Source organism: Cardiocondyla obscurior, linkage group LG02 (genome assembly GCF_019399895.1).
Source record: "Cardiocondyla obscurior isolate alpha-2009 linkage group LG02, Cobs3.1, whole genome shotgun sequence".
Classification (NCBI taxonomy): Eukaryota; Metazoa; Arthropoda; class Insecta; order Hymenoptera; family Formicidae; genus Cardiocondyla; species Cardiocondyla obscurior.
In genome coordinates, this window is record NC_091865.1 from 9,056,000 (window position 1) to 9,078,913 (window position 22,914).

The following is a 22,914-nucleotide window of genomic DNA, read 5'->3' on the forward strand; positions in this document are numbered from 1 at the left end:
ATCACGAGTAATATCGGAGCATATCGGAGTTCGGAGTATGCATGGCACGGAGGGAGCACACGGGCCACCACACACGACACGAGTAGCCAGCAATCTGACAATGTGGCACCCGCGATAAAAAGGAGACCTTTAACCTGATACCTGGACACGCTGATCAGAGAAGCGAAGAAACATCATTATGTCTTAGAACGCGAATTTTTCGCACGTTGCACCTAAACGAACGGTCGTTAAATTATTTCCAAATATGTTCGCATGCGGTGGACGAAGATGAATCTGCCGTCGATCCTTTTCGGAGTTCTTTTTTTTTTGGATGTGTTTAGGTCCTCCCACGCGTGGGACAGCGACGAGCTGGAAGTGTTCGACGTGGTCGAGGAGGTCAATCAAAATTTTTATGATGTGCTAGGCGTACCACAGGTAATTTTCTTCAAATGCGTATACATATTTTACAATATTGATGTGATTGTATAAAACAGCGATTAGAATTAACAGAAATTATTTTTTTTAGTCCGCGAACGCGTCGGAGATCAAGAAAGCTTTCAGACGTCTATCGTTGCAATTGCATCCTGACAAAAATTCAGCGGAAGATGCCGAGCTGCAGTTTAGAAAGGTATTTAAAAAAAGAAAAAGAATAGAAGTTAAACATATTAACGGTAATTTTAATATATATCTACTTTCAGTTAGTCGCTGTTTATGATATTTTGAAAGATTCCGCGAAGCGGCAAAAGTATGATAATGTGCTCGTTAACGGGCTACCGAATTGGCGATCAGCAGTATACTACTATCGTCATGTTCGAAAAATGGGATTGCTGGAGATGAGTATTATTTTATTCATAGCTATCACAATATGCCAATATATCATAGCCTGGGCAGCATATTTTGAAAAACGATACACTTGTGTAAGTAATATATACTTGCAATTAAGAAAGATTTTATTATTTTTTATTATATTATGTGTAATAATTAATATATACGTCATGATTGCAGGAACAAGTTTTGGGTAGCAAACTTCAAAAGATGCAAAAAAAGAATAGAAAGAGCAAGATAGACGTTCCAGATTTAGCTGACTTTTTGGAAAAAATTCCTACTCCAACTATATGGAACACTCTTCCAATTCAGTTACCAAAGTGGATAATAGGCTCCGTGAAAGCCATTCCTTCCACAATTTGTCTTGTTATTCAACTATTAAAAGAAATAAAAGAGAAGAAAAAGCAAGAGGAAGAAGAAGCGTTGTAAGAATTTTATTATAATTTTATTACAATTAATTTAATTCGTTAGAAAAACTTGAACATTTGTTACAGAGCCCAAGAGAACGAACAGCCGGAACCGGAAGTAACCGCTTCGCGCGGTGTTAGAAAACGTAGGCTTGGCTTTACGCCACAAGAAAGAAGCGGTAATCATTCTAAGGAAACTGTTAAAAAAGAGAACTGCGATAGTACGAATCATGTCCATGAGAAGCCAGCGGTATCTGGTGGTTTGTGGACTGATAACGATATATTAGAATTAATAAAATACGTGAAAAAGTATCCCGGTGGAACTCCGGAACGGTGGGAAAAAATCGCGAGCGTTATGAATCGAACTGTTGCGGAAGTTACGCACATGGCTAAAAAGGTTATTACTGTTGCATTCAATTTATTTCTTATTATTTCTTATTTATATTAATTTTTATATATAAATATCTTTTTATTAATTATATTTTTATTGTTAATTAATAACAGAAATTGAATTGTGTTTATTTGATGTTAGGTAAAAGAGGAAGGTTTGAAGCCAAACGAATCAGTGGAGGAAGTTTCTACGGAAGAGAAACCTAAGAAGATTAAAACTCGTAATGAAAATTCAGTCGGTACTACTGAGTGGAGTCAAGAACAACAAAAAGCATTAGAAGCAGCCTTGACGAAATATCCCAAAAATGCGTCTGCAGATAGGTGGGAGAAAATTGCAAATTGTGTCGAAGGGAAGACAAAGGTATGTTATATATATTTCTTGTAGATTTAATTCTGATGTATCGTAATAATTTAAAAACTGTTGTTTACAGGAAGAATGCCAAGTACGTTATAAACAATTGGTGGAATTAGTGAAAAAGAGGCAACAATCTCAATAATTCAATTTGTGCATAGAATCTTGTTTTCCAGAAAATGTATTTTGTATCATCGAGCTAAGAAATAGTATTATTAAACAATATCACAAGTGGGGAGGGGCAAAAAAGTGATACTTCCTGATTGCATAAAATATCAATTTGTCTCTTTTGAAAGATTATAAATTTCCTATGGATTTTTTTTATACGAATGAGATGTCACCACGTTACATGTAATACAAATGTACGTTCGTGAACAGACTCTGTTATTATAAGTATATTCAGAGTTAAATCTAAGAAAAGAAAAGAATAAATTAGAGAAATCTTTCTTATGTCATTTTATTAAATGTTATCGAAAATGTATTTATTTAATAAATTTAATAATTAATCAAGAGGGAAAAGACTGAAAGATACATATAATTTTAAAATAATGCCCTCTTCTCTAAAAAGACTGACTATTTAATGTATAATATCATACATTTATCAAAGTAGATCTTTGATGAACCCTGGAAAGTAGTAAAAATTCAAATAATGAAAAATATTACAAACTTAAGTATTGAAAAAAGTATTACAGATTTATTGCATAATGTATATAAATATGATTATGTATTTACAATGTTTAAAATATGTACAGAGTAAACAATTCACTTTTTATAACATTTATCGCATTCTTGTATACTTGTCTTTTCATCATACTTCAAGCTTTCTAATGCACGCAACAACTCGATTAATAAACTTTAATTTACTAAATAATAATAAAAAATTAGATTAAATTATATGTTATACTACCGGATCTCTAAGCATGCTGCATGAAAATAATACGCAATATACAAACCACTTTGAGAGCTAAAATTGAATATTCCGCTTCGTCTAAACTATCAAAAAAAAAATATACATAGGATATACAAGTATACATATTTAATTACGGCGTCTGCGAACCCGCGATATTCTCCACGCGTTTGGTTCCTCGTATTTGTTATAAAGCGGTTCCAGTCTCTGATTCTTTTTGAATTTGCTAAGTTTTGTCGGATCGCTGAATTTGAAAAATGCAGGTGCAAACTCAACCAACCATTTCGGATCGATCGTTGTCACTTCTCTCATATATTCTTTGGTAGTTTGCACCAATTCGTGATAGATTACCCATTCGGGTTGACGATTAAATAACGCGCTGCTTGGATGAATATAGACTACTTGACTGTCGACAAGCGTTCTATATCCTTCTTGTGGATCTTTTTTCGCGGCATTTCTGAAAAATCCTGAACAAACTGCTTTTTGTATACGCACTGTGTTCTTGCCGGCTGATACTACATCTAATTTATGTCTATCCATTATACCTAACAATTGCTTACGTACATCCTGGGCACGCTTCAATGTTCTTATCTGCACGAAATTTTCGTAACACCAAGCGTTACTCAGTTTGTTGTTCTTCCAAGAATTGTAAACCGCCAGTAAAGTTAAATGATCACCCTCGGGTTGATTAAATTTCGCTTTCTTCTGATCGGCTAAAGCCTGTTTATCTTTTGGTCGATAAAAGACATTCTGCACTGACAGCATGCTGACGATGGTCAGGATCTCGTCGGAACATTGAAGATGCACACTCATGATTAGCATCTTAGATAAGTTCGGTTCGAGTGGAAATTCTGCCATTCGTCGGCCCAGACGTGTCAGCAAGCCCTCATTATCGAGAGCGCTCAAGCTGTGCAACGACTCTAATGCCATGATTAGAGATTCAACTGGAGGCGCGTCCATAAAATCAAAGTGTAGAAGGTCATTAATACCCATAGTCTTGAGTTGCAGTACGGTGGTGGCCAGATTTGTCCGTTGTATCTCCGGAACCGGTGTGGGCAGCATTTCGTCTCTGTAAGCTCTCTCAGTGTAAAGCCGATAACACTTTCCAGGGCCAGTTCTACCAGCTCTTCCGCTTCGTTGTTTCGCAGCCGCTTGGCTGATTGGCGTAACTATAAGACTGTCCATGCCAGTCTTGGAGTTGTAGACTTTTTGTTTGACAAAACCGGGATCGACGACGTAGTATATACCGTCGATAGTTAGGCTGGTTTCGGCGATATTCGTGGCGATGACAACCTTACGCGAGCCGGGCGGCGCTGGCTCAAATATTCTAGTTTGCATCTCGGAAGGTAAAGCCGAATAAACTGGCAGAATAATTAGCTCCGGTACATCTGGACCCAGAGATTTCATACGTTCGTAAAGAATTTCACAAGCTGTATCGATTTCTTCCTGTCCGGTGAGGAAAAGTAAGATATCGCCCGGTGGCTCGCGCAGATGAATCTGCATGACGGTGATCAGCGCGGCGTCCAGGTAATCAGTTTCGGGTTCCTTCGTGTACATCACCTCGACCTCGAACGTACGCCCCGGTATGGTAAAGATAGGTGCTTCAAAAAAATACTGCGAGAATTTAACCGCATCGAGGGTAGCACTAGTGACGATCAGCTTGAGATCAGGCCTGCGGCCTACAGCCTGCTTCAGTAAACCGAATAAAACGTCTGTGTGTATTGTACGCTCGTGAGCCTCGTCTAACATTATTACCGAATACGTTTTGAGATCTAGATCCATTAAGCATTCGCGCAGTAACATACCGTCCGTCATGTACTTGATGCTGGTCTCTGGCCCGGTGCAGTCTTCGAAACGGATGGTGTAACCGACCTCTTGACCTAGACAGCAACCAAACTCTTCCGCGACTCTTTTAGCCACGCTCATAGCGGCGACACGTCGTGGTTGTGTGCAGCCGATCTTCCCTCGCGCGGTGAAACCAGCCTCCGCTAGATACTGCGTGATTTGAGTTGTCTTGCCCGAGCCAGTCTCTCCAATAACAATTAAAATTTGATTATCCGTCACAGCTTTAACCAGATCATCGCGCAACTTATAAATTGGCAGGCTTTGACGCTGCTCCAACAGCGTCAGATTCGTCTTTTTACCAAACGATGATTTTTTGCCGCCTATCACGTGTTTTTTCCATTCGGGGAGATCCTGCGTTTGCAGACCGATGCCACGCATATTCGCCGCCAGCGTGCGACTCTCCGCCTCTGGTAGCGGATCAATCCAATTTTTATTCAAGCCGGTGGGCACGGAATCCATTTCTTGCTCGCGTTGCAGCATTTTTTGCTCTCTTCGCTCTTTCGCGAGAGCGCTCTGCATCATCGCCGCTTGCGCCAGCGAGCCATCCGGATTTTTAACTATTCGTACGGGACTAAGGTCACCCAGCGCTCTTCCGTGACCATGCAGAAACGGTGGCTCTTCTTCAACAAGCTCGATCTCTACATCCTCCTCTTCGTCGTCCTCTCGCGGTAAGATTCCGGTTTCCGTGTCAAATTCCGGCAACTCACTTCGATCGATGCACGACGCAGCCAACATCTGCTTGATTTCCCATTTCTCCGGCGACGACAAACGCTGCACGCGCTTCCTCGAATACGTCTCGTCTTCGTCGTAATTACCTTGAAGCTCCAGTAGGGAAGTCGGCCTATCCGGATTGCGCAAATGTTTTTCATCCTCCTCCGCTTTTGCGATCGGCACTACGGGATTTAAATCCCTCCCAGTTTCTTGATCGACGTCTTTCATGCTTAAAGATACTTTCTGCCCACCGACGCTGAGAACCTTCACCAATACCTTTTGTCCTCTGGAAACCACGTCACTCGCGTTCGCAACTCGGCCTTCCCGTCGCAATTGAGAGATATGAACTAAGCCCTCCCAACGCCGTCTTAAACCTTCCAGTTGAACGAAACATCCGAACGGCACGATATTTGCGACTTTACCTGCGTAAATCTTGCCTACTTCCGGTTCCGCGGAAAGCGTCTCTTCGGCGGATCTTGATCTCGATCTGTCGGTGTCGCGTCTTCTCGCGTGTCGAGCATCTTTGCGATCGCGAGACCACGATCTTTTGCGCTCTCTCGATCTCGAACGCCTCTTTCGCGCTCGATCGCGCGATCTATAACGTGATCTGGAACGCGTTCTAGATCTGTGTCGCCGCTCTTTACGATTTTCCGATCTAGATCGGTGTCGTCTTCTCTCCCTTGACTTGCTTCTGCTTTTTCTTCCGCGTTTGCTTTTTTCTCTCTTCTCGTTCTTGTCTGCTTTGTCATTATTTTCTTCGGCATTAACCGACTGTTTTTTATTAGACGGCGCAAACGCTTCAAAGGAAGCCATCACATCGTTGACGATATCCTCATCCCTGACATTGTTGCTTTCGATACGTGAATTCTCATTCGGTAACGCCAGCGCTGGGAATTTTAATGCCAGCTCATCTTGTTTAATCGTTGACTTGGAGGATTTCTCAGTCGACGTTTTCACCGGCTTCATATGCTGTATTATCCTGAGTAGATTAGCCATGAATGAGTCAGAGAATTCGGCCCCATTCTCAATCAGGACCTTCTTGAACGAGGGAAACGTGCTGTTCTTCTCGGCGAGATGTATAATGAATTCGGCCAAATCCTTGTCGTTCAGTCCTAAGTGATTCTCCAACTCTGTGCAGATCTTCGACACCAAAGAAAGGTGCTCTAATTTTGGAACCTCTTCCATTGTATTTCGCGATATAGCACACTTGTTAACTCTGCAATTGATCATTGATTATTAACGAGATAATCACATCAAAGCAATACTAAGATAGAAATAAAATCGAGCTAATACTAAAATAAAAATAGAACCTTTCTTTGTAATATTTCTTTCCCTATTTAGAGTTGCATACGAGAAACGATAATTCTAAGCATCATAAACGTTCCTAACCTTTCAACAGCAATGGTTACTTCGTGAGGATTATTTTACGACCACAACGTTCGTTCATATGATGCAAAGCATAATGTATGTTAAGTTATACGTACCAGAAAATATCGCATCGAGAAGTTAAGCCAAAATATTCTCTTGGTGTCTTTAAAATAAAATTCTTCTTCTTTTTAGATCATCCAACACGCGTAAACGCCAGCTGACGCTACGTTGCGCTACGTAAACGCATTTATAAAACACAATGGTGGTGACATCTCGTAGTATTTTAGATTACTCCTTTAACGAAGTTCTGCTTCGGAGTTCAGGGAATACATGGTCTTTGCTCCAGACGAGAGGAGTAGGGTGATCAAGAGTTGTTGTTGCTTGTCATCCGAAACTACTGTGCGTGTATACACGTCATGTACAGTGATTTCTTATAAATTTATTAACTTTTTGTACACATTTTTTTTTCTTGCGTCTTTGAAAATAATTCAGTTAAAAGTAAGAGCATTGGATTATACGAAATGTATGTCCTGACGAAAGGCGGATTTCGAAAAGTTATGGTAAATTATTTATTTAACACAGGCAGTATACATATGTTCTATATATTTTCGCTGTTTAATTTTTTTTATTCATACATTTTTTTTTATTTCTCTTCTCTGTTACGTATATTACAGATAAACCGTGGAGGGGTGGCCCTAACACAGCAATTAGCTAGGTAGTAGCGTTTTATTTCTATTTATGCATATTTCTATAAATGCAATGGCATATTATAAGTTTGCTTTTATTTTTATACTTTAAAATTTTGCAATAATTGAAATTAGTCATTGTAAATTTAGTCTTATTGTTTAAATGACAAGCTTGCAAAGTTGCATATGGATGTTTAAATGTTCTGCTACTTAATTTAAAAAAAGGTATTAATTGTATGTCTTTGTTTTACAGGAGTACCGCGACTTTGTACAATACAAACGAATATCAATATATACAGATAAGTAAGGTGCCGACGTTACATTTTCAACCATCTTTGCCTCGTTTACCAATACCGAAACTTGAAGATTCGTGTAGAAGGTATTTAAATGCTCAAAAACCTCTGCTGAATGAAAAAGAATTGCAAAGCACATCGTCTTACGTGTCAAAATTTCTCGCCAACGAGGGACAAAGCTTGCAAAAGCTGTTACTCCAAAATAACGCTCGAAATCCACACACGAGTTATATCAGCGAGCCATGGTTCGACATGTATTTACAAGACCGCAAGCCTTTGCCAATCAATTATAATCCTTTTCTAGTATTTGTGCCAGAATCGGATCCAAAATATAACATTCAATTAATAAAAGCAACAAATCTTGTTATATCGTCATTACGATTTTTAAAGTCGCTTAAGAATAATATTTTAGAACCAGAAGTGTTTCATATGAAACCTGAAAAATCAGACACCCAGTTATTTCGTAATGTCACAAGATTAATTCCATCTCGATTTAGTTGGTACGGCGCATATCTATTTAAGGTATGACTAAATTCGTTGCTTCATACAAAAAATTCGTTTGAAATAAATTTAACAAAACACTTTTATTACAGGCTTTTCCGTTAGATATGTCTCAGTATAAAAATCTGTTCCATACTACTAGGATACCAGAATTAGGAAAGGACAGAATTTTTCATAATCCGTCGGCCAAACACTTGGTTGTACTGAGGAATGGTCATTTTTATGCATTCGATGTTTTAGATGCGAACGACTGTATTCGTAGCCCTAAGGAGATAGCTGCGTGCCTAAAAACCATTTTAGAAGATGACAAACCACCAAATAAATATCCCGTCGGCATTCTTACATCATGCGATAGAAATGAATGGGCACGGGCACGTTCACATTTAATCGAAACGGGGAATCGGGAAATTCTCCATAAAATTGATTCAGCTGTATTCGTAATGATCTTAGATGACAAAGTTATCGGTGCTGACAACAACAAGTTAATTAGAACGTTTTTACATACGGACGGTACTAATCGATGGTTCGACAAGTCGTTTTCCCTTATTGTTTCTAAGGATGGTTTTGGCGGAATAAATTTTGAGCATTCATGGGGCGATGGAGTTGCGGTATTAAGATACTTCCAAGTAATAAAACTGTTTCAACTTTATGTATATTACTATATTATTAATGCGATTAAATATTTAAAGCTTGCAATAAAAAAAAATTTTTTCTGTTCTCTGCAGGATGTGAAAGCCGATATATCGAAAAAACCTAAATTTCATCCTAACGAAGTAGATGAACTCTCGAAAGAAAGTGTAAACGTAGAAAGATTAGAATTCTTGATAGACCCAAAGAGCGAAAGTATCATTGATAAACAGAAAGCAAATTATCAGGAGTGGATTAATCGACTGTGCGTTGATTTTATGATTTACGACAAGTTTGGTAAGAATCAATGTAAAAACCTCGGGGTAAGTCCGGATGCCGTGATGCAGCTGGCTTTCCAATTGGCATTGTATACCCTAGAAGGTAAATCAGTACCAACTTATGAATCTTGCAGCACAGCTGCATATAAGCACGGCAGAACAGAAACTATCAGACCTTGTACGTTAGAAACTAAAGCGATCTGCATCGCTATGACTAAGAAGCAAAACGAGCTTTCTAAGTCAGAGCTAAAAAAAATGATACTTGATTGCAGCAAAGCTCACAATGTGCTTACTAAGGAGGCAGTAATGGGTATTCATTTAAATTAATTATTAAACAGTTTTCAAACAAACAAAAAAATGCATATAAATTTGATAATACTTTACAGGTGAAGGATTTGACAGGCACTTGTTCGCTTTAAGAAGAATCGCAGAGAAATCGGGTTCCGTTAAGCTAGCGGTTTTTCAAGATCCAGCTTATATTGCTTTAAATCACAACGTATTGTCTACGTCTACCTTATCAAGTCCAGATGTAATGGTTGGCGGATTTGGGCCAGTGGTACCTGACGGTTACGGAATCGCGTAAGTTATATTGTTATTAACACTATATAATTGTCAACTCTTATTACATCTTTTAGATATTTTTTTTTAAACAAAATTAACTTATAATTTAGATATATGATCCAGAACGAACGTTTGGGTTCAGTCGTGACGAGCTATGAAGGTAGTCGTAATGCTAGTCAATATGTACAAGCGTTAGAACATGCGTTCAAAAGCATTCACGATGTATTACATACATAACACGAGAATTATAGTTATATAATTTTCCAGATATATTCCGTTACATTTTTATTTAGATTCTTTTTTTCGAGATCATTGAACTATTATATAATATTGTACATTTATTAGAATGTTTACAATCATGTTATTTATATCAGAGGTAGGCACAAAATTGCTTTTTGGAGTTTTAAGAAAGCAATAATAGTGATTATTATTACCTCTGATAATAAAACTTTTATACAATTGTTAAATAAATATTTTTAATACTTTTTAATGAATTGACAGTTTGTGCTAATTTTTCAACAACTATTTCCCTATTAATCAGCTAACGATTAGAAGATAAGGATAAATTATAGTATTTTGTATTAGATACTTTACTTATATTGATAAGGAAATATGTACACTAATTTATGTAAAAGCGAGCGCTATAACGCACTCAAAATATCAAACAAAACATCGCTTTTTAATATTGATAAAAACTATGATCTATTGTAACTTTTTTAGACGTAATTTTTATCACTTTTATAATAAAAAAAAAAAAAAAAAATTAAAGAATGTCTAAAATAACATAAGTGTTCACAATTATAGACGCAGAATGGATATTAGGTCATCTAAAACTGCATGAGTATAATTACAGACATGCAATAATATACCAAATTCATACATTGGTATTAAGAAAGTTCTCCTGGCTTCACAATGATTTGATATATATATATATATGCAGTCATGTTTCTGGAATCATCTTTATTGGTGGAATTGAATGTGGAATGAAATATTATGATTCCAATAATACTCTGTAGTTTATTTTTTCATAATTTATGATAGCTTATCTCCCATTTTTACTTTGGATGTCTGAAAAAAAATGCAAATATAAATATAGATTTCTCCTAGACATTGTCGATTAATCTTAAATATTTATCATTGCTTACTGATTTTACAACATATTTTAACTTACCATATAAATACCAACAATTAAACCAAAGAGCCCTATAGCAGAACCAAAGATTTCGACTATGAGAATCTTGACGAAAAGGGCAGAATTAGCTGCGTCAGCGAGAGCGGCTCCAGAGCCAACGATGCCGACTGCTATACCACAAAAAAGATTGACAAGGCCAACAGCAAAACCAGCGCCAAACATTAAGTATCCAGACAACCAATTTTGATTCTTAATCTCTTCATTTTCAAGGATTTGTGCGTATGTAAATTTGTCAAGCATTCCAGATAGAACAATGGCAGTTATCAAACCATAAATAGCTACAGCTTCACAGAATATCACAGAAATCAAATTCTTTGTCTTAATACGAGGGGCTTTTACTCCACCACCAACAATAGACACTCCTGTTGTATGGATACCTCTAAAAATAAAAAAAAATAAAAAATTATAATATACAGCTAGTTTTATAATACTTAATCAGCTATAACAGAAAATAATTTTATTTGAAATTATAAGTATATGGAACTTACAATGCTGCACCTACTACAGATAAAGCTACTGATAGACCTATACCCAATGTACACCACATATATGGAGAAGTATTTGTTAAGAACCTAAAAAAAATATATATAAATTGTTTAAGATATTTTTGCGCCTAAAAATCAATACTGATGTGTAATACAAAAAAAAATATATATATAAACATACCATCCAATGCTAACCTGCTCCCCTTTGCCAGTAAATACATAATACAAAACTGCAACATGTAAAATATACAAAATGTATTATACATTATTACAATTATAAAATAACGTTGCTGTACAAGCACTTAAAAATTATTCAATAAAATAGATATGGTTGACAAGACATTGCCCGAAATGCAATGACGTCAAATACAATTTGGCAAAATGTCAAAAGCACGTATGACTTCGACGGCTTCAATGTATTTAATTCGTTTCTTCATATGTTATTTTTATTATAACATACAAGGTAAAGCATACCTAAAATAAGGATCGTTGCCGAAGCGGTGATCGCGAATGTGTTGCCCAAGATGTATCTCATTGTGATAATAGCCTCGCTGTTCGCCTAAGACGATACGCGCAAAATCTCGCAGCCCCCAAGCACGTTTGATACTCCAGAAAAAATCTAAGTAATCCGGTAACTCCAATACTCTTTTCGGATTTTATCTAACTAATATTCGATCTCCACATCGAGAGCCTCGCGAAGTCACGCACACCCGTCGCCGTCATGTGACGACTGCACGGCATTCTAGTAACTGTTGGTAACTTTTTATTTCTACTGGCGAGACTGGCAAGGCGGAGAGAGAATGTTTATTTAAAAAGCCGCGAAAGTAAATGCCAGTTTAATTTTTATTATTTTATAAATTTGAATTATTATTACGAATCTGTAATTAACTAGATATCAGGGAAATAGATTTAGTTTCCATCGAGGGTTAAATAAAATCGGGTCAGAGTCGAATCAGCTCATATAATTCGCTCTTCTTAATCTTTTCCATATATCACACGATACATTTCTTTTATCCGCATTAATAAAAAAAAAGAATATATTATATATATATCGATAAGTTAATTAATAATTAGTTAATTAGTTTTTCTTAGCATATAAATATCATATAAAGAGGCAAGATTTTCGCATCTCAAAATGAACTCGTCGAGCATGTTTCGCAACGAGTACATACATCGTCGGCCTAATTTTAGAATCCGTCGTGTTCGCGTCTCTGTTTCGCAGCGAAAGGACAGATCTCGTGTATGTTTCGTATTAAACGCACAATCAATCTTGAGAACTATTAGCAATAATGTCTTTGACGAGAAAGGGGTAAGCCAGCTGCTTCTCGACCTTAAATAATCTTTCCTTCATTTAAATCTACCCCGTTTGAAAGCATTTAATTGATGTAAAGTCTTTGCCTAATGAAAAGTTCCGCAAACGGAATGTTCGCTTCCGCAACTGGACGGGCTGCTGCTCGTGTTCTATTTCTGTCTGTGATTAAATTTATAACGTTAAATTTAGAGAAACTGTGGAAATGTCTACGTGATTTGTCTGCGAAAAATTTGAGTTGTTTTCTGTATTCGTCGACCAAATCTAGAGTCTGCAATACCATGAGTACGATTTTTTTTATGAATAAAATTAAATGTATTTAATGCGTAAACTTTAAAATATTATTTCTGCTTTTCGATAGCAAGTTTTTCCAATAAGTAATTAAAGTCTAGTATATAAATGATAATATTGTATAATATTTATTTATAGAAAGCTAGAATTTTTTAAAAATATTGTTGTACTTTAATTATTGGATTTCAAAATTGTTTCAAATATAATTCTCGCGACAAAATAATGGTTTCTTTGTTAGATTAAATATATGATACCAGACATCGTTATATTCATCGCGTCTCCTAATTAAAACTTGATACTTTTGATCATTTCTCTGTTATGTTACAGACATGTTTCGGTTGCTGAATTTCGTCGTAGCGTGCATGACGCCGTCTCACAGGAGCCGCTCGCGACTCAATTCGCGAAGCTATCTGCGCTGGGTGATAGGCGAGGGATGATCGAGATGCTTATGGAAATACCCAGTGTGGTGGACTTGAAAATCGACGACTCGTACGAGGGTAAGAACGATGCGCAGGCCGATCGGCTGTATAAGAGATCGCTCGAAGTAGCGATGAGGTCCGGAGATGATCACGCAGAGGAGATAAAAGCCTCTAATACTCTCACGCAATCACTGTTTGCGGCCAGTGCAAACAGTAGAGTGTTCCTAGATGCAATCTGCGAACGCGCTAGGCGTTTCTACAACCTGCGTGCTTACGCGAGATGTCTGCGAGACTGCGAGTGCATGCTGGCGCTTCCTACGAGCTTCTATAACGACTCTGCGGAGAGCGTCAAGTACTCGGTGCAACGTAGGAAAGAATGCCTTCAACTAGAACGGGAGTGCTCCCGGAAGTTGGAAGTTGCGTCCTCCAAGAAACGCGGTGCTCGTAGAAAGACAGCCTCCACTTCCTCTTCCTCTTGCCATTCTTCTTCCAGTCAGGCATTGCCCACCATTGACGGCAAGCCACACAGGCATCTCACGAGCTGTTCGGATAGCGTTGAGCTGCTGTTCGACGAGACCAAGGGCCGGCACCTCGTGGCTACAAGAGACATCAGACCAGGAACTGTACTCATTGTCGACCGACCATTTTCTTTTAGCACGGATCCGCCGGCGCTCGACAGGAATTGTTTGCACTGCCATGCCACACTTAAATTAGAAGACAGCATTAAAATTCCGTGCCGTAATTGTCAAACAGTTAGTAGAGCGCATGATTTATATTCGCGAACGCCACGCGCGTTTCCACTAACATCAAAATTCAGATAATTTTTACTTGCGACGCCATCCTATCATTCTTAAACATATATTTAACAACAAATAAATAAAATGACATCACAAGTGAGAATTATTTGAGTTTTCGTGTAAATGAAAAGCAGCATATGTATACCTGCTAGTTCGAATTATCCAACTCTATGCTTGTTAGTGCTCGCGTTAATTTATCATTTTTTCTATGCAGTTCTCTGCAATGTGCATCGAAATTCCTCAGATATAAATTTAATTTTTGCGTTCTCCAGGTGGTTTTTTGCACGGAAGCATGTCGCAAGGAAGCATGGGAGACGTATCACCGATATGAGTGCTCAGTGTTCAATCATTTTTTCAAAAATCCATTGAACAACGCGTGTCAACAAACGTCTTATCTCTTGCTAGCTTATCGCACGACTATACAAGCACTGTCGCTGCAAAACAATGCGGATATTACATGCATTTTGAATACTGATTTTCTACAATATCATGCTAATAATAACGCGAAAGACAATGATGACGTTCAAAAAGAACGCATGGATTTGGGATCGAAGAAGACGTACAGTCCTCTTGATTATCGAACGGTATTTCAATTGGAGACTCACTGCACTGATGTCGAAGCTAATGTGAACCTTATTCGCGCCGTTGAGGCAATCTTTCTCATGAAATGCTTGATCTCAGTTTTGAGCAAACTTGATGTTGTCTGCACGAGGGAAACTGTCGTTTCACTTGCCACGGCAATGTTGCATCACTTGCAGGCGATTAACTACAATGCGTACGAGATTGTCGAAAACGTTTACGATGAGGCAACGCACGTGTGGGAGCCCAGAAACATTGGTGCTGCGATTTACACTACAGTCAGTCTCGTGAATCATAGCTGTTATCCCAATGTGGTACGCCATTCCTATCCGAATGGTAAGTGAGCCGATCAAGAATGAACTGGCCGTACATATAAATTAAGTAAATCAATAAAATGTTAATTTCTATGTTACAGGCACAGTCGTAGTCAAAGCGTTACGCTTCATCGGCAAAGGCTGCGAGATTCTCGATTGCTACGGGCCTCATTTTCTCAGTGAGAGCAAATTAAATAGGCGCGAGTTTTTATGGAAGAAGTATCGGTTTCTGTGTGGATGTGATGCCTGCAAGCAAAATTGGACATTTCCGCTACCCAAAACGATAAATTATAAGTGTACAACATGTTCAGAATCGATTAATTCTTCGATAACAGACGCGAAAATGATCAATTATCAATGCATTAAATGTGAACAAATTACTGATTTAAAGAAAATCGAAAAACAATTTCAAACGTCAATTCAAAAAAGGTTGAGTGCTATTGCAAAAATGTATCAGGGACATTATAGCGACGCGTTGCCTTTGCTGTTTGAGCATGCAAACTTTATCAATAAAAACTTGACCCAACCGAATAACGAATGCATTAAAACAGAACAATGTATCGTTCAATGTTACAATTCTTTTGGCTCTGTTTCAGTATAATATTCTATAAGTTAAATTATGATAATAATTTAGTGCAGTGAAATTATTTTAATTTATTCTACAGTTTGGTGAAAAGCAATTCACTAAAAATAAATACTTGCAGTTTTCTATTAAAAAAAAAAATTTAACAGCAAATCTAGAAAATACATGGAACAATTCTCTCGATTACATTTGTATTAATAGTTATTGTAACGCAAAGCAATGCAAAATTAGATTAAATCATTAAGAAGCATATAATTTCGGTAAAAAGCATAATAAAAAACGAGTTATTGAGGAGTTAATCGATTTCGTACCAGAATCAGCATATAAATCTATAAAATATCGAAGATAATAAAAGATCGAGCCTATTGCATCCTGTGTAACAAATAGTAATCTAGTTGCATAGACGCGTATTTTAAGTACGGTTTTATATCTTTATCATGCTCTTTCTATAAAAATGGGTGACGTAACATACCAAGATCATTGCTTCTCAATAGCGATGCATATATCGTATTTGCGTGAGAAAGACAAAAATTATGTACAGTAATGTCATCATATACATTCATAAAGTACATCCTTTAACTTAGTTCATTAAAACACAAAGATGTAATACCTAAATTCAACTAGAATCCGATGACGTTTTAGGCATTTAATTACCACATGTGCGTTTCTCTAATTTCACTAATAATATGACCTGCTTGAGTCAATGCCTGCAGAATTAAAAAACAATTGTTATAAATTAATTATTACGAAAATGTTAAATATTTCATTCTTTACATACCTTTAACATGTCCGCTGTTTCTTTACGCCTAACAGCGATGTGTTCGCTCTCAATTAATAAGGCTTCAGCCTGATCTGATTTGTACAAGTGTGTGACAAGTTCACTTTGTAGATTATCCTTCACGTAATTGACTAAGAAATGCATAACGGCTTTTGGTACGCTGTCTTGAATGGACGTTCGTACAATATAAAAGTATGATCTTATGAGTCTTTCTGCAAACCATAAAAAAAAATTAAAATTAAAGTTATTAACGTAAATGTTACGTTTATTTCCTTACCAATAATATCACAATCTCGTTGCTCACGGTCGCTAAGTTTTCGGGACGTCTGTATTGGTACCGCTGGGAGCAGATTAACCGGCTTTTGCTGCGGGGATGCTTTTTGCAATTCGATCGCTGGATTCGAATGCGAGGAGGAACTGTTTTCACACATTCTAACTGGAGAACCATCCGTGGAACCAGATGACTCCATTCGTCCCTGAAGTAGTAAGTTAGTTAGCAGCCAGTGATTTTGCTGTCCTTGCTGTTCCTTGGTCTGATTGGAAACAGAGTTTATCTCACCTTGATTATTGACTGACTTTTTAATCTGTTATAAATATGCTATACTATTAATTGCAAACGAGATATAAGAAATTAAAAGTGATGCTGATAAAATGGGGAATAAATTGATAAATGGGCTAACATTGCTATTAAATATTTACATTATTGTTCTTAAAATAACTTGACGAGATATTCACAAAAGATAATATATTAATGTAACACATTTCATAAAAAAAATATTACGTAGAGATTACTTACTGTGTCATTGGTGATTATAGTACTGGATGCTGAAGTTAATCGTTTATTATGTTTTAAGTAATCTACATCAGCATCTTTAAGTAAAGACGATACAAATGCTGCATCTTTGTGAAAGTCAGGATGCTTAGTGTTGATATATGCCAATTCTATTGCAACCAAATTTTCTACCTTTGTTTTAAAAATCAAATTATTATGTGCAAGGAATATATTATAAATAAATATACAATAAATTTATAAGTTACCATTGAATTTGTAGGCGGGAGCCGTCTACGTAGCAATTGTGTAACAACGTCGACAATACGTTCGTGCAGCTTAGGAAAACGCAGCATCTCCTGTTGCACTTCGGTGCCGCAATGCTGTATTATACTTTGCATTTCTTCATGTACAAGCTCTATGCAGCGCAGTGAGGGATCCTCCAATTTTCGTATTTGCCGTTTAACTAATAATTCAAAGGAAACTTCTGGTACAAAGAGGGCTGGTCTTGGACCGGTTGCATTGCGAATAGCAGTCAATATGTCTACTTTGCTAAGGTCTGCCAATGGATTTATCGAGTTGAGCGTTTTACCAAACGTCTCGTGAAATATATAGCAAATGCGAGCACCACCACACAGCTCAGTAGTTTCGATGTTTCTTGCCGTTCCTTCTATTGTAGCGCAATAGCTATTTGCAAACTTTGTAATAATTTGCAGTAAAGTTTGACTTTTATCTTCGACATCTCCTCCATAAGAGTTAAGCAGGGTTTGATATTGCGCGACCATTGTATTTACTCTGTTCTGTTTTTAAAAAGCACAAGTTATACAAAGATATGTCTACTTTAATATTATATTAATAATAAAAATATATATAAAATGTTTATTTTAACAATACACCATGTAATTTAATAACTCCAGTTAAATCATTACCTTTAATTCTGGCAAACAATCTCTAATATGTTGCATAAGTAAACGATTAAGAGTTTTTGCTAAGTAAGGAGTGCCATTCCTGCTGGCTAATGTTGGATATTTACGTTGTAAGAATGTTGCTTCATCTTTCAATGCATCCCGAATACTTTTGTTGTTCATTATATCTTGCTGAGAACGATTAACCACACCTATAATACCTAATTTCACTGGAATGACTCTGCCACATAGAATATCTATAGCATCAGTCCCTAAAAAAAAAGAAAAAACATACTAAAAACTATTGATAAGATATAATTCATCTTTATAATCAACAAAAATTCAACAAATTTGATGTAAAGTATAAAAAATTTAATTTACCAGCATCCATAAGATCTAATTTTGTAACAACAGCCAATGTTCGTCTGCCATCTGGATCAACATCCTTGCTCAGCTTTAAACTCTCACTAGTAGCCATGTCAGTGTTGGCAGTGACAACTGCTAAAATTATTGAATTTGGACTACATATATATTTTAATACAAGATCACGTATCTGAGACTCAATATCCTCTGGTTGATCACCTACTGGTACTTTTGTAATACCAGGCAAGTCTATGAGTGTCAGATTAACAACAGATGATGAATATATTTTAAGGTTAATTGGTTCTGGACAAATTCCTTTGTTTGCTCCAGCCATTCTGTCAGTTTCAGCTTCAATCTCTGAGCGAATGTCATCAAAATCTTTGTAAATTTTATTCTTTGTATGCAAAAACATTCCCCATTCCTCCAGGTCCAAGGTGCCATTCTCTGCACTTCTATGTTCACGATCATCCTTGGGTGTGTACACAAGTTGCAGTATTAATGGACGTCGTGTGACAATACCTGTCCCTCGTGGTAGAAAAGAACGGCCTACCAAACTTTCTATTACAGATGACTTTCCAGAACTCTGAAAAATCCCGTATTTATTATAACCTATATCGTCAGTTAATCAATTACAATAAATACGTAATTAAAAAACAACTTAAACAAATAATGATATTGTTATCTTCAATTATAATACTGATGCATAGAAAGCCATTAACAATGAAAAGATTATCGTTACACTGTGCGTGACAACGAAACAAAATTCGAATGTCAACATTGATAATCGACATCAGACACTTCTTTCAACCGCATCTTCTCCCTCATAATTATCTCTACAATGTTCTCTTTTATTAATACGACGGTTTAATCTTGAGAGCAAAGAGGCAAAGTCCAGGTGATGAAAGAAGTGACGAAGCCGTAAGGAGTTCGGCCAAAGGAAAATTTCGACTAACCTGCGTGCCCAATACGACGATTTGCGGCAATTGTAGCACCGTAGCGCCGACGGTGTTAAACACGTCCTGCAGCTTGTTTATTACAGGTATCAGGGCCTCCATGGTGGTGCAAAAATGAACCTACGCGCGTCTCGCCGACGTGCGAATCGATCGGGAACAACGGTTGGTCGGTTACGAACACGAAGCCGGGTTCGAGTAACGCTCTCTTGCCTCTCTTCACCGCCCTCTCGTCTTTCCACAACTTACCTCTACATACGTCGTGGTTCCGCGATTATTTCGATTTAACGGCTTGACGTTACGCCGAATGTAATTTATTCGAAATAACTCCACCGGTGGAATCGTCAAAATGACTTACGCACAGCTGAGTATCCTGATTATCTGATATTTTCGCGTTTCGTGCGCCTTCTTCTGTGTACAACTGACTATACTATACGATGTACGCTTCACGAATTTCACTCACGTAAGTGCACTATGGTATGGTATTCGATTCTTGCGCGTGCGCTCTATTGACACGACATTAAATATAAGTAGACTCATTGTTCAGTTCTCACCATCCTGTTAATCCTGATATATATCTTGCCTCCGAAAACTACGAGTGCTCCGACTGCTCCGAGTTCTTTGACAGGATTTTTAACTAGTTATAATTTGTGTAAGTACATCGCATCCGCAAATGTAGATTAACAAAAAAGATATATCTTCGTTATGTATTAAAAATATGTATTTTTATTTTAAACTTTTTATTTTTATTCTCTTTTTGCTACAAATACGACTTTTTTTCTAAGTTAAAAGCTTTAATTTGTATCGCCAGTGCGTTGGAACTTGAAATAAAATTATTTCTTATTTTTAACCTAAAAATCGTCACATGTGCTTCTTGCACCTTATAATTTTTCTGTGACTCAATTTTTAATTTATTATGTTTCTTCCAGAAGAACTTGAAGATATACACACATTTCCACAGCAAATATAATGGTAAGAGTTTAGAAATATATACATTAAAATAATGCAAGTTTACAAATACTTGCTTTATCTGTATAAGTTTTGAGTAAGAATGTATAAGTCAGCAGTTACAGTGTATTTTATTTAAATAGTATATCATTTTACAATTTATACAATTTATACAATTATTAGTATATTATTATACAATAAAGTAACATGACATAAACATAATTACATTACATATGTATTGTATAATAATACTTAATGTAAATTTATGTATTACAGGGGAAAAATAAGAAAACTCGCAAAGTTGTAATGCAGAGATTTGCTCAGATGAAAAGAATGATTAGTTTGAGTGATTCACGAATGTAAGTTGATGTCTCATGTGATTGTTGACAAAATATAAGGATATTAGTAAATTTCTGAATTGTGTGCAAGAAAAAAAAAGATTAACATAAATTTTTTTTTATAGAAAACCTGAGAAGCGACTACCACCAAAGAAAACTCCAAAAGAAGACAAGACTAAAATGAAAATTACAGAAGTGTAAATAATCTTACATTTGTAATCTGATATTTTATATTACTTCCAATAGAAATCTGTGCATAATATTAATAGTATTAATTTTTTTTAGGCCACAACAATCTTCTGCGTTATTCTTTCAATATAACACACAACTTGGACCACCGTATCACATTTTAATTGATACAAACTTTATTAACTTTTCAATTAAAAATAAGTTGGATGTTATACAGAACATGATGGAATGTCTCTATGCAAAATGTACGCCATATATAACGGATTGTGTGATGGGCGAATTGGAGAAACTTGGACAGAAATATAAATTAGCATTGAGAATTATCAAAGATCCACGATTTGAAAGATTAAAATGTATGCATAAGGGAACTTATGCGGACGATTGTCTGGTGAATAGAGTAACGCAAGTAAGTACAGAGGTTTTTATTGTATTAAGAAATGTATTATATATACTGACGATATACATGTATCTCAATGGTATAAACAAGAAAATTTAATTATGTACATCCTTATTATTTCAGCACAAGTGTTATATTGTTGCAACAAATGATAAGGATTTGAAAAGAAGAATACGGAAGATACCAGGCGTGCCAATAATGTATATATCTCAGCACAGATATACGATAGAAAGAATGCCAGATGCTTATGGTGCACCTAAATAATAGTATAATTTATTTAGTATACAATTACAATAACATTTTGTACAATACTTATTTTTCTATATTAAAGATACATAAAGATATACGTTTTGTTAATAAAACTTAACTTATAAGTCTGTCATGTATTTAACGTTTTTTTTATAGAGTTATTTATACATACAAAAATCAATTTCTTAATTGCCTTTATAGACTAAAATTTATTAAATTTTTTATTTGATTAACGCGTTGTATCAAACATTAATTTGACTTGTATTGTGCCAGTGTTACTATTAGCAGAACAAGTCTCAATATAATAGGCCGTTTTGTATAAGGCGCGATGGCTTTTACCAATGAAAGATCGACCATGTCAACTAAAAATTTTTATTGGACGTGAGGCAAGCGCAGCGCATGTGCAGCTCAATGCAAGGATGTAATATACATAGCTAGTTTCGGACGGATCGGACTGCTCGGACCCCACCGGACCCGGCTGACGTCGCGACGTCGCGACATCGCGACATCGCAATGCACTTAATCGGTAAGCATTATCGTTTACTTGTACATTTACTCATATTTAGCAGTAACTGAAACTCATGCGGTGTGGATTCGTTCGCGAATCGCCGAAATTCGTTGCAGCTCCACGTATCGTGAGTGAGACGGAACATGGCGTTTGTAGAACTCGGCCGTTACAAGATCGCACCGAGCTCGTCTTGGACCCGGCCGGCGTCGCGACGCATCTAATCGGTAAGCATTATCGTTGACTTGTACATTTACTCATATTTAGCAGTAATTGAAACTCCGTGCGATGCGGATTCGTTCGTGTAACGTTGAATTTTGTTGCAGCCTCGCGTATCGCGTAATAATTATTCGATCGAAATTCACGCAAAAGGATAACAGGACGAGGATTATACTTCCGTGCCTTACTCTTTGCAATACACGCCGACGTTGATTTTCGTCATCAAGCACTTTAATCGGCGAGCGACATATTTTGTTATATGGAGAGTCGTGGGATGTCATAAAAGATCACGGAAGGTGCGAGTACAAGCATGAAGTTATCAATCTACCCAATCTACGATAGCACGACGCCATTTCGGATTTTGCTGCAATAATTTACGTAAGTACAATTATTAATTTACAGTTCGTGAGAATCTGTTCAGTATTTCTATATTTGTTCGGCGCTGTCCATGCACCGCGTCGCGAAAAGATGTACTTCGCGTGCAATTAATAAGAGACATCGTATGATCGTTGTAGGTGAAACGATTAATATGTACATATTCGTAATTGATGAATTTATTTTTGCGAGCAGGTTATGCAAGCGAAAGATCAGCAGCGATGAGTGAG

At 36.7% G+C, this 22,914-nt stretch overlaps 7 protein-coding genes across 13 annotated transcripts; 4 read left to right on the forward strand and 3 right to left on the reverse strand.

The window, feature by feature from the left end:
- Positions 1-11: 11 nt before the first annotated feature.
- On the forward strand, positions 12-2,224 carry LOC139113115 (dnaJ homolog subfamily C member 1). The gene is made up of 7 exons (XM_070674037.1): positions 12-414; positions 506-607; positions 678-896; positions 985-1,229; positions 1,299-1,608; positions 1,744-1,962; positions 2,033-2,224. Exons 1-7 carry the CDS (start codon positions 253-255, stop codon positions 2,096-2,098), a joined length of 1,323 nt encoding a protein of 440 aa, XP_070530138.1. The 5' UTR covers positions 12-252; the 3' UTR covers positions 2,099-2,224.
- A 401-nt stretch (positions 2,225-2,625) lies between these two features.
- Positions 2,626-7,027, reverse strand: Pea (ATP-dependent RNA helicase pea). The gene is made up of 2 exons (XM_070674025.1): positions 6,901-7,027; positions 2,626-6,632 (listed from the first exon to the last, which is right to left on the reverse strand). Exon 2 carries the CDS (start codon positions 6,599-6,601, stop codon positions 2,990-2,992), a length of 3,612 nt encoding a protein of 1,203 aa, XP_070530126.1. The 5' UTR covers positions 6,602-6,632; positions 6,901-7,027; the 3' UTR covers positions 2,626-2,989.
- A 105-nt stretch (positions 7,028-7,132) lies between these two features.
- Cpt2 (Carnitine palmitoyltransferase 2) lies at positions 7,133-10,224 on the forward strand. Its single transcript, XM_070674031.1, has 7 exons — positions 7,133-7,344; positions 7,459-7,499; positions 7,724-8,285; positions 8,357-8,890; positions 8,990-9,479; positions 9,556-9,748; positions 9,841-10,224. The coding sequence occupies exons 1-7, from the start codon at positions 7,306-7,308 to the stop codon at positions 9,965-9,967; spliced, it is 1,986 nt and encodes a 661-aa protein (XP_070530132.1). The 5' UTR covers positions 7,133-7,305; the 3' UTR covers positions 9,968-10,224.
- A 503-nt stretch (positions 10,225-10,727) lies between these two features.
- On the reverse strand, positions 10,728-12,143 carry LOC139113118 (V-type proton ATPase 21 kDa proteolipid subunit c''). The gene is made up of 5 exons (XM_070674039.1): positions 11,882-12,143; positions 11,589-11,637; positions 11,411-11,494; positions 10,902-11,301; positions 10,728-10,798 (listed from the first exon to the last, which is right to left on the reverse strand). Exons 1-5 carry the CDS (start codon positions 11,940-11,942, stop codon positions 10,763-10,765), a joined length of 630 nt encoding a protein of 209 aa, XP_070530140.1. The 5' UTR covers positions 11,943-12,143; the 3' UTR covers positions 10,728-10,762.
- A 471-nt stretch (positions 12,144-12,614) lies between these two features.
- LOC139113112 (SET and MYND domain-containing protein DDB_G0273589) lies at positions 12,615-15,717 on the forward strand. The gene is made up of 4 exons (XM_070674030.1): positions 12,615-12,716; positions 13,335-14,178; positions 14,496-15,138; positions 15,218-15,717. Exons 1-4 carry the CDS (start codon positions 12,697-12,699, stop codon positions 15,715-15,717), a joined length of 2,007 nt encoding a protein of 668 aa, XP_070530131.1. The 5' UTR covers positions 12,615-12,696.
- Drp1 (dynamin related protein 1) lies at positions 14,558-19,610 on the reverse strand. Of its 5 annotated transcripts, none has more exons than XR_011547629.1 (9): positions 19,468-19,610; positions 18,533-19,097; positions 18,176-18,423; positions 17,516-18,046; positions 17,274-17,441; positions 16,755-17,061; positions 16,478-16,689; positions 15,216-16,406; positions 14,558-15,127 (listed from the first exon to the last, which is right to left on the reverse strand). XR_011547629.1 is itself a non-coding variant. In XM_070674028.1 (8 exons), exons 1-8 carry the CDS (start codon positions 19,567-19,569, stop codon positions 16,350-16,352), a joined length of 2,082 nt encoding a protein of 693 aa, XP_070530129.1. In that variant the 5' UTR covers positions 19,570-19,610; the 3' UTR covers positions 14,558-16,349. The 5 variants fall into 5 exon arrangements, 3 of the variants coding, with proteins under 3 accessions (XP_070530129.1, XP_070530128.1, XP_070530127.1); XR_011547628.1 differs by having other exon boundaries at positions 14,558-14,657; positions 14,829-16,406; XM_070674028.1 differs by having other exon boundaries at positions 14,558-16,406; positions 16,755-16,953.
- A 210-nt stretch (positions 19,611-19,820) lies between these two features.
- Bka (FCF1 rRNA-processing protein Bka) lies at positions 19,821-21,680 on the forward strand. Of its 3 annotated transcripts, none has more exons than XM_070674043.1 (6): positions 19,821-19,927; positions 20,394-20,436; positions 20,689-20,771; positions 20,876-20,947; positions 21,036-21,345; positions 21,460-21,680. In XM_070674043.1, exons 2-6 carry the CDS (start codon positions 20,434-20,436, stop codon positions 21,598-21,600), a joined length of 609 nt encoding a protein of 202 aa, XP_070530144.1. In that variant the 5' UTR covers positions 19,821-19,927; positions 20,394-20,433; the 3' UTR covers positions 21,601-21,680. The 3 variants fall into 3 exon arrangements, with proteins under 3 accessions (XP_070530144.1, XP_070530141.1, XP_070530143.1); XM_070674040.1 differs by lacking the exon at positions 19,821-19,927 and adding an exon at positions 19,945-20,116; XM_070674042.1 differs by lacking the exon at positions 19,821-19,927 and adding an exon at positions 19,945-20,116 and having other exon boundaries at positions 20,397-20,436.
- The last annotated feature ends 1,234 nt before the right edge of the window (positions 21,681-22,914 follow it).

What these genes read in the sequence shown, in the direction of transcription:
- LOC139113115 (XM_070674037.1), top strand. Translation starts at nt 253, where the DNA reads ATGCGGTGGACGAAGATGAATCTGCCGTCGATCCTTTTCGGAGTTCTT. An exon ending in CCGAGCTGCAGTTTAGAAAG is followed by an intron (nt 608 to 677) that starts GTATTTAAAAAA and finishes ATCTACTTTCAG; the next exon opens with TTAGTCGCTGTTTATGATAT. An exon ending in CAAGAGGAAGAAGAAGCGTT is followed by an intron (nt 1,230 to 1,298) that starts GTAAGAATTTTA and finishes CATTTGTTACAG; the next exon opens with AGCCCAAGAGAACGAACAGC.
- Pea (XM_070674025.1), bottom strand. Translation starts at nt 6,601, where the DNA reads ATGGAAGAGGTTCCAAAATTAGAGCACCTTTCTTTGGTGTCGAAGATC.
- Cpt2 (XM_070674031.1), top strand. Translation starts at nt 7,306, where the DNA reads ATGTATGTCCTGACGAAAGGCGGATTTCGAAAAGTTATG. An exon ending in CGGTATTAAGATACTTCCAA is followed by an intron (nt 8,891 to 8,989) that starts GTAATAAAACTG and finishes TGTTCTCTGCAG; the next exon opens with GATGTGAAAGCCGATATATC. An exon ending in CCTGACGGTTACGGAATCGC is followed by an intron (nt 9,749 to 9,840) that starts GTAAGTTATATT and finishes CTTATAATTTAG; the next exon opens with ATATATGATCCAGAACGAAC.
- LOC139113118 (XM_070674039.1), bottom strand. Translation starts at nt 11,942, where the DNA reads ATGAGATACATCTTGGGCAACACATTCGCGATCACCGCTTCGGCAACG. An exon ending in GAGCAGGTTAGCATTGGATG is followed by an intron (nt 11,495 to 11,588) that starts GTATGTTTATAT and finishes TATTTTTTTTAG; the next exon opens with GTTCTTAACAAATACTTCTC. An exon ending in TCTGTAGTAGGTGCAGCATT is followed by an intron (nt 11,302 to 11,410) that starts GTAAGTTCCATA and finishes TTTTATTTTTAG; the next exon opens with AGGTATCCATACAACAGGAG.
- LOC139113112 (XM_070674030.1), top strand. Translation starts at nt 12,697, where the DNA reads ATGTCTTTGACGAGAAAGGG. An exon ending in ATGTCTTTGACGAGAAAGGG is followed by an intron (nt 12,717 to 13,334) that starts GTAAGCCAGCTG and finishes GTTATGTTACAG; the next exon opens with ACATGTTTCGGTTGCTGAAT. An exon ending in ACGCCATTCCTATCCGAATG is followed by an intron (nt 15,139 to 15,217) that starts GTAAGTGAGCCG and finishes TCTATGTTACAG; the next exon opens with GCACAGTCGTAGTCAAAGCG.
- Drp1 (XM_070674026.1), bottom strand. Translation starts at nt 19,569, where the DNA reads ATGGAGGCCCTGATACCTGTAATAAACAAGCTGCAGGACGTGTTTAAC. An exon ending in ATTGTTTGCCAGAATTAAAG is followed by an intron (nt 18,047 to 18,175) that starts GTAATGATTTAA and finishes TTTTAAAAACAG; the next exon opens with AACAGAGTAAATACAATGGT. An exon ending in AAACAGCGGACATGTTAAAG is followed by an intron (nt 16,407 to 16,477) that starts GTATGTAAAGAA and finishes TTAATTCTGCAG; the next exon opens with GCATTGACTCAAGCAGGTCA.
- Bka (XM_070674043.1), top strand. An exon ending in AGTTTGAGTGATTCACGAAT is followed by an intron (nt 20,772 to 20,875) that starts GTAAGTTGATGT and finishes TTTTTTTTATAG; the next exon opens with AAAACCTGAGAAGCGACTAC. An exon ending in AAAATGAAAATTACAGAAGT is followed by an intron (nt 20,948 to 21,035) that starts GTAAATAATCTT and finishes AATTTTTTTTAG; the next exon opens with GCCACAACAATCTTCTGCGT.